The sequence below is a fragment of the Clupea harengus genome, chromosome 14, assembly GCF_900700415.2.
Source record: "Clupea harengus chromosome 14, Ch_v2.0.2, whole genome shotgun sequence".
NCBI classification, from domain to species: domain Eukaryota; kingdom Metazoa; phylum Chordata; class Actinopteri; order Clupeiformes; family Clupeidae; genus Clupea; species Clupea harengus.
The window spans coordinates 19356876-19366013 of NC_045165.1; the positions used below are offsets into that span (position 1 = coordinate 19356876).

Genomic DNA, 9138 nt, shown 5'->3' on the forward strand with positions numbered 1-9138 from the left:
TCTCAGGTAGTATAACCCAGTCTTGAGGGGGTCTTTTTAAAGACTTCTGATGGGTAAGAGAATTAAAAAATATAAAGTCAGAGTACTTGACCAGTCCTCTGTGTGAGGTTATGCTACCGTTTACCCCTAATGTTTCCACAAGATCATCTTCAGCTGGAAGTGGGCAGATGTATCAGGACCAGTCCAGCCACCAGAGTGGCTGTTAAATATACCCTATTTAATGTCACCTATTTCATTCTCATCAATATATATTTGTAAGACTTTCTCATGTCTTCTGTCAGGGCATATACCCACTTTTAGCCTTTGTCAGAAATATTGAATTTCACCTTGCATAGGCAAGTGGCTTGTAAATAATTTATTTCGCCAGCCTATCTTATGACTGCTGAAAGCTCATGTATCACATCCAATCCACAGCATTTCATGAAAAGTCTCCTTTGCAGTGTAACCATATTAATCATAGCTATGTGACGAGTGTTACAGGTTGAACTTTAGCCTGTTCAGTTCCTTGTTTCCCTATTTGTCATACTATTTTGTAACTAAGCCGAATCATCAAATACCTCACAGCCTTCAAAGTTCAGGCTAGATTAGATTTCAACCATACCGGGCATGGGGAATCTACAGACAACTTGTGGAGCTCTTGCCTGTTCTCTCTCAAGACAGTACTATTGTTTTTGTTTTTTTTCCCTGTGTGTGAGTCACTGTGAAGTATGACAAAGCTCCAAGCTGACAAACATACAGAGCATTTCTCAGAATCGACAGGCAAGGGCAGAGGTGACAAGCGTGTGTCTTTCCCTCCAGATGAGGAAATTGTGTCAGGATTCGCGGAGTACAAAGACACACAAAACGCTGGTGAGCTGTGTTTTGCTGTGTTATCATGAGTTGTGATCAGTGATATTTTTCTTGAAATGACATAGCATTACATGCACAGTATTTGGTCACTTTAAACACATTTTTGTGGATGTCACTGCCACACACTTGCAAGTTTTACAAGTGGCTTAATATTTGTGTAAGTCATGCTGTCATGCATGTCAAGTCATGCCATTAAACTCCTGGGCAATATTCTTTTACAGATTGTATTGTTTGTGTTTTTGCTGCATGTTTAGCATTTCCACATGACATTTTGATGATAATAGAACACTACTATAACTATGTAGCCAACAATGATGTAGTTAAAATGTTTGTATGTGCTACTGAGTTAAGGATGGATAGATAGCAGCCAATACAAAGTTAAACAACAGTACTTGAGAGCATCACTAAATCTCAAGCCTGGTTATTAAGTAGAGTTTTGGTATTTCTGGTGACATGAAATAAATGTTTTTCATAATATGACAATGTTTGTTATTGGAAAATGCATTTTTATTTGTAAATAGTTCTAGTTAGTTAGTTATTTATTTTTTTGAATGACTAGTTTAAACCATCTTTTATTTTAGATGGCTGTCTTACTGTGGCAGACATCAGCTCTGCCTATGAACAGAGCTGTGTGAAGCATCAAGTTGAACCCAACCTGAAAGCACTGGAGCAGATAAAGGTAAGTAGAGAAGTGCACATGACGGATGCCCAGACATCTTAGGAAGCAATTAAGAATGGTGCCAATCTCTGACACTGCAGCGAGTGACTAGCAGTACTGATTAGTTGACTAAAAAGGGTCAATGAAAACATTTATCAGTAAAAAAAATAAAAATCACTTCCTGAGAGAAGCCTGTATATGCACAAAGCTAGCGCTCAGTCACACACAGTCATTCACATACAGACACACACACACACCCACATGCAGGCATATTGACTCAAACATAGACACATCCATGCACACATACGCACCCACACATACAGACATACACACACACACACACACACACACACACACACACACACACACACACACACACACACACACACACACACACACACACACACACACACACACACACACACACACACACACACACACACACACACACACACACACACACACACACACACACACAGCAGGCATGCATAATTCAATCCATGCACTTACTTGTTTCACTTGGGCCAGATATATTAAGAGCATCGGTTTCTTCTCTGCATAAATTTACGATTAGATCAAGGAGAATTATTTGTAGGAAATTAGAGGCTTTGGAGTGCTTACATTAAGTACACACTCAGTATTATCTTGGAGGTGCTAATGAACCCAATTGCTTTTGAAAGTAGTGTAGGTGGTCCCTTTAAAAGAGTAAAATATGTATGGCTAAGTCAACGCTGAAAGGAGAGATATTTAGTCAAGAGCAGCAACTGAATGCCTAATAAGAGTATGCAAAATGGGGCTTGCTGCTTAAAGAGCATACTTATTAAATTAGGTATTTTCAGGCAGGGATGTCCCTTGAGGATGGCTGTTGAAAAACTATTTAAAGCTTTTATTGCACCCGTGGGCTTTCACTTTTCTTTGAAATGTTGAAAGTGGATAAAACAGTATTGCTTTTGGTTACATCTCTGTAAGGGTGGTAAACAATAATAGGGCTGAGCCCAAGACTCCAGGCTTTGAGTTTTACAGATGAGCCTGATGCTTCAAGTTATTTCCTCAGTGAAGTTTAACCTTCACAAATGAGTTTCTGACACTTATTCTGTGATCTTGTACAAGAGAGTAACACTGATTATTCTTGTGAAGTCATTCAGTTGGCAGAGGAGAGCAACAAATGAGAAACGTACCTTAATGCAACTGGTGCCATTGAAATAGCAGACCTTTTTAAAAACTTTGGTGAAAGTATTGAAGAGTTTTATCTTTCATGCAGACGATCCCTTTACACATGTACAGCCTTACATGAATACATGTGTGCACACACAGCCAAATAATGTGTCTTTTACACATTTCCTAGTGTTACTAAACTAGGGATTTTTAAAACTTATTTTCATAAACCTCTTGTGAAGTCCATATCATAAAGGAGTATCGTGATAAAAGTAAAGAGAAATGACAAGACATAGTATAGGAGAAATGTGAAGATATTTGTTGCAAGGGCATACAACAAGCACTGCATTTGCAAAAATCACATAACTGTATTTAAGTTGCTCAAAATAACGATCTATATTTTCAGGGAATTTTAGTTTCCATTTTCCGAGTGCTTTATGAGATGAGTGAGCTGAGTGCAGATTGTGATCACATACTTACTGTAGCTTGAACATACGTATGTCATGAGATTGCAGAGGTTTGCTGTGTGTTTATCTCATACAAACATCACAGTCAGTAGTACCTTCTGGGCCCACAGTGATGGTGCGTACTGCTAGCGCCTCTTGAAACTGTGGTGCCATTTGTATCGCGACTGATGTGAGGAGCAGAGAGGCTCATGAAAGAATCTGGCTTTGCCTAGGGAGAGCCATTGGTCTTGTGAGGAGTTTGGTTCAAACCAAACACTTCTCCCACTGGGCTTGGTACAGTTTCCTCCTCCTCCTCCTCCTCCTCCTGTTCCTCCTCCTCGGCTCTCCCCTTCGCTGGATGTGAGAGAAGCACCGTACTTCAGTCCTTTGCAGTGAGCCCTCGACCCTCTCATATGTAATAACTCTCTCCTCCGCCTCTGATATAGAGAAGAGGGGTTTTCCCCCACCTGCTCGCATCTAAACACTATCAAGTATAAAGAACTTTGGGACTTAAAATTGAATGTGTATCTTCATCCTCTGGACGATAGTGAGCCAAGATTAAAGGTCCTTTCTCTCGTCTCTCGTCTCTCGTCTCTCTCTCTCTGTCTCTATCTCTCGTCTCTCTCTCTCTATCCATATCACTATGTCTCTCTTTCACTCTGTCCTCTCTCTTGTTTGCTGAATGGTGTAGGCATCTCATTCTACAGAGCAAGAAATTGGTACATATGTATACATCATATTTGACATTATCAGTTCACGGATTCAGAGTAGTCGGTCTAAGGTTTGCTAATTATTTTGCCAACTGCCCTGCTATGCACGTGCAGAATCTGTACTGGCGAAACAAAGACAGACAGCAGAAATATTTTGAAAGTGATTTAAAATTTTGTGTACGTTTCCATCCTTTTAATGATAAATTAAGTTACTAATTTTGTCTATGCTCTTTCTAGACACTGCAGGTTTAATTGCTAATTGTTAACTGGGAATGAATATATTTGCATATTAATTAGTTCCCAATTTACATTTTTAATTTGCTGCCTTCAAAGGGTGTGAGATAAAAGGTCGTGTTATTTTAAATAATTTATCCTTTATTGCAGAAAAGATGCTGAAAGGAAAGTGTGCGGGCAATTTTAACCCCTGAGAGCTTTTACTGTATAAAATGTTCCTTTTTTTCAACTAATTAAAAGGGGGGGGGGGGGGGGGGGGGGGGGGGCTCTGAAAACGTCCTTTCTACAAAGCCACCCAGAATAACAAGCGCTGGAGTGCATCTCCAGGACTGTGAGACTGTGAGACTGTGAGACTGAAGAATGGCAAATGCACTAGAGATGGCCTCAGCGGAAGTCAAGTTTATAAACTACGTCCCATTTTTCCCGGGAAAGAAAACGCTCTCTTTTTATCATTTAATTTCCTTCTCTCCCTCCTGACATGTTAATACGTTTGGCACTTAGTCATTTCATTTTTCTTCGGAAAAACAAAAAAAAAAAACTCATGGCACAGTGCGTCAGTTAAATCTGGGGGCTCAGAAGTTTATTAATTTATGAACTTGTAGAACTTTTTGAAAAGCAGATGAAGAGCACAGTCGGTCATATTTGTTGTTGGGTTTCTGATACTAATGCAGTATGCCAATGCTCGATAAACAAATTAAATGTTGAATGTCCGTGTTATGTTTTAAGCCACCATAACTCGCAAGCATCTTTTTTTAATCTATTCAAACATTCCCACATTCTCTTACATTTTCTGATTATCACAATCAGTCACTACGTCTAACATCACAAACTGTAACACACACAGGGTGTTACAAATAAATGCTACATTTTTTTCACATTTACAATATGAAGCAATATAATTAGCTACATTCATCTAAATGTCTGTATTGCCTGTAATCCATAGCATAACACAAATTGTTTGGCATGTGTTATTCATTAAGTACAATTAGCAGATTATTCATTCTGTGTACATTTATACATTTGTTGTTCAGAACACTGATTCCCTCTGTAGTATCCCTGTTTGTGCTTCCAGACTGTAAAGTGGAGACCAGTAGAGCAGGTCCTTTTGTTTCCCTTGTGCTTTGAACAATGAATCATATTTAATGATGAAAGACAACATGCGACGGATATGAGAAAGAGGAGAATGAGGCATCTGCGCACAATAGCATTCTCCCAAATGGAGCCTTCACTTGATGCTGGACTAGGGCAACCGATCGCATTCTGCTTCTGGAGACAAGATACACCTTTTTATTTCTCTTTTTTTTTAAATGAAGGGCTCTCATTGCCTTTTATGACTGTTAGGCAAAGAAAAAGAACAAAAAAAAAATACAAAATCTCATCCACTGTCTTTGCAGTGATGCCTCAACTCTGACACAGATGCTGATTCTGATGTCCAGCGATGTACCATTCAAATAAACCATTTATTTGGTATGGGTTGATGCTTTCAACAATAAATTGGGTGCAACTTATGAAACAGATTATTGACTTCACAGTCAAATTTGAAGCATGCACACTTGCCATTGCATAAACTTAGTGTTGCCAGAACAGAAAATGATCTTGTTCTTCTTTATTTTGCCTGTAGCTAGTGGCAACCGTTGGCACGAGAGCTGGATGTCTTGACCTAAGAGGTGGGTGATAGTATGCTTGTGTTTCTGATGGTGGAGAAGAAGCTTCTCAAGTCAGCTATAGCTCTCAAATTGCATTGCGGTTATATTTGTTTGTTCTCTAAGGAAGATGCCACTCATATTGATACTGTCATGATGACATCTATGCTTAACTTACCTTATTCTAGAATGCCTGTATCAATCATTAAACCTACGTATATTAAAGACAAGGCCTACTAACCCTGACATCTACAAAGCCAGGTGTACCAGGAATATCATGCAGGCTGCAATCAGCCTTTGAACGGTCCCAAACCATTCATTTTTGCACCAGAGATGGTTTATTTCATTGCATATGTTACATTTTGATCTCTGATTTGTGTTGGTGCTGGTCAAAAAAATGTAAGAGTGCTTCTGTTTTTCTAAATTCAATTACAATTTTGGATACGGCTTATAGTGTTGGCAACATGCCTGTTTTGATAATGACCATGTTTAAAGATGTGCCAATTAGTTTAGGGGATTAAGTCAACTTGCTCCATTAACATTTGGTGCATTTTAGTAAACATTAGGAATAATGATTAGAGGATCACGCCATGGTGAGGAGACCACAAACATCTTTAGTATGCTATCTTTCATTCTCCTGGGCGCCCAAAAAGACAACCATAGATAGCATTGCTTTGGATTGGGTATAAACAGCAAGTTATGAGCCATTGTTATAAGCATTGGGTTTGAATAAAACTTTGAAGTGTTCTTGTTGTGACCTTTGTCAGAATATTGAAACACAGGTCATCACGTCGTCCCTTACTGGTACTCCTCAGCATGAGCTGATGCCATCACCCTGCCACCCTGCATCTTTATCTGTGCAGGGCAGAGGGGATTTGGAAATAGGAATTCAGATCTCCTTCATATGCTAGAGTAAAGTGATTATTGTTTAAAAAAAAAAGAAGAACAGAAAACGAAATGATTATGCTAATGATTAATACATTATCATCTTCCCAACACACAGCTCGCAGCCATATGATTTCTCCCCCGACCAGGCAGATAAGAGTGTGTGAGAGGATGGGGGCCTCGGTGGAATGTGCCTAATAGAGATGGACTGCTGTGGCCATCAAAGTGTTTCTCTAGGCTTTGTTTAAAAGTCATCTGTTCCTGAGTAATCACAAGCCCTTTGATTTGGGAGTCAGCGCGGGGAGGGCATGAGACGTGTTCTTCTTCATGATAATGTCCTCCTCTTTACTCCTAACAAGTCACATGCAGTCTGCTGTATGTGTGCATATAGGCTGCATATTTGGGGATTACGGTCCTGAATTTCCCTGACACTGACACTTATACGTAAATACTTATAGAGATTTAGTCAACATATCTGTGAAAAAAGGCTGGATTTTTAATGGATTTTTAAAAGCATTTGTTGGCTTGCAGGTGAACGGCTAGATTACAGCTCGTGTGAATCTCTTGAGGAAATTCTGAAATCTGTGCCGTTTGATTCCATCAATCTTCAAGAGACAGAACTTGAGGAAAATGTAAGTTTGTGTGGTAAGAAGAAAATCTTCTTAGAAGAGATGGATTTCTGTAGCTTTCCGTGCGATATAAACTGTATCATTATTTCATAGGGTGCATCATCCTTATTGGAGATGATTTTGTACTACGAGTCGGCTTGTCAGCTGAATGTTTCATCCAATTTGCGAATGGGCCCTGCTGGATGGTCGGCCCTCTCCCGTCTCACCAGACAGGTAAGGAGTGTGCAGGCTCACAGGACAGGTGTGTTGGCCATGAATCACCGAGTTGTCTACAGCTGTTGGCAGGGTAACCGTGTGTCACACCACCACAGTCATACAGAAAGATAGCCACACATTCTACAATCGAGGTGACCACGTTAGTTTAATTGTCATATGTGCTGTATATATTATGACTGGAATTACATAATAGTGCCAATCTCAATTTTTGATATCGCACATATCCTTTAGCTCTATGGTTATACACGAAGGATACACGATATATGCTAATACACGAAGGAAAATATAATTGGTAATATAAATGGATGCGGATGTACATCTTTTTTAAAAGAATGATTATTCTGATACCCAGAACTTATTGAAAGTCATCTTTAGAGGTTGGGTTATATCACTGTGGCTGACCTGTTAGTAGTATCACACCATCATATGCTCAGCCAACACAAGTCCAGGGTGAGAGTGAGTGAGAGAGAGAGAGAGAGAGAGAGAGGGGATCTGCCTCATGTGGCGATGATCTGATGGACTTCAATGGTGCCACCACCGGCGCTCTCTCTGGCTGTGTCTCTCAAGATCAATCAAAATAGGTCTCCGGGAAATATGAAAAAGAAAGAAAACAAGAATGAGAGAAAAAAAAAATCTGGACATCTTTTGATGGACCTAGGGATGGAATCTAACAATGGCCTCCAGATTTGGCAGCAGCACTAGTCAAAAACTTGTTTTCCATTTTTGATGTTTTGCTGCTTGTTCAGACAGGTGAGTGGTTTGATGAAAGGACTGCAGGTGAAATTGAGAGAGTGAGAGAATCGGTGCGACCAGTCCGTAGCAAGGGCAGATTCGGCCCCAGAGCCTCTCTCTCTCTCTCTCTCTCTCTCTCTCTCCACATCTCCCCCTCCTTCTCTCTCTCTCTCTCTCTCTCTCGCCACATCTTCCCCTCCCTCTCTCTCTCCCTATGCATCTATCACCTTCCACCTCTCCCCCTATCTCCTTCTCTCTGTCTATCTCTCTGTTTTTCTCCACCTCTCCTCCTCCCTCTCTCTCTGTCCATCTATCTATCTCTCTCCACCTCCCCCTCCCTTTCTCTCTCCCTCTCTCCTTACCTTTCAACACCACCACCTCCACTCCATCCCCTTCCTCTCCTTCTTTCCCCCTCTCTCTATCCCCCCATTCCTGCGAGTGATGGCTGGCTGTCTGGTGTCGACAGAGCAGTTGCCTGTGGAGACTGGATGCCTGTAACATGCCCATGGTGGAGTACCCGGCGCAGGCCCTGTCAAAGGCCCTCCTCGCCAGCAGACTGACAGTGCTGCACCTGGAGAACGCCAGCCTCAGTGGCAGACCCCTCTTCACTCTCGGTAGGATTTAATGATGCACTCCAGAATGATCATGTGTAACACTAGCACTAACACTTACACTTACACTAACACTAACACTAACATGCATATGAATGAGAGTGTCATTAAAATGAAAAATATAGAAGCAGGATGGGGATGAAGCTGGATTAGGGGGAGAGTGAAACTGTTTAGATGCTGGAAGCTTTAATGATGTACTCAAGAATGGCCACGTGTGGTGCTTGAAAACACTATTAAACATATTAACTAAAGTATAGTGAAATTGAAAACTTATAAATAGTCTAGTATTTCATTAAAGCACATGGGCTTAACTTATTTTTTAACCAAAACATTTTATCAGAGCTGATATTTATGGCCCATTGCATTGTGC

The 9138-nt window shown here is 40.5% G+C and overlaps 1 protein-coding gene across 1 annotated transcript; it reads left to right on the forward strand.

Annotated features, from left to right (window-relative positions):
• Positions 1-628: 628 nt before the first annotated feature.
• LOC105908223 (protein phosphatase 1 regulatory subunit 37-like) lies at positions 629-8885 on the forward strand. Its single transcript, XM_031580576.2, has 6 exons — positions 629-849; positions 1431-1528; positions 5674-5719; positions 7112-7212; positions 7303-7422; positions 8624-8885. The coding sequence occupies exons 1-6, from the start codon at positions 708-710 to the stop codon at positions 8780-8782; spliced, it is 666 nt and encodes a 221-aa protein (XP_031436436.2). The 5' UTR covers positions 629-707; the 3' UTR covers positions 8783-8885.
• The last annotated feature ends 253 nt before the right edge of the window (positions 8886-9138 follow it).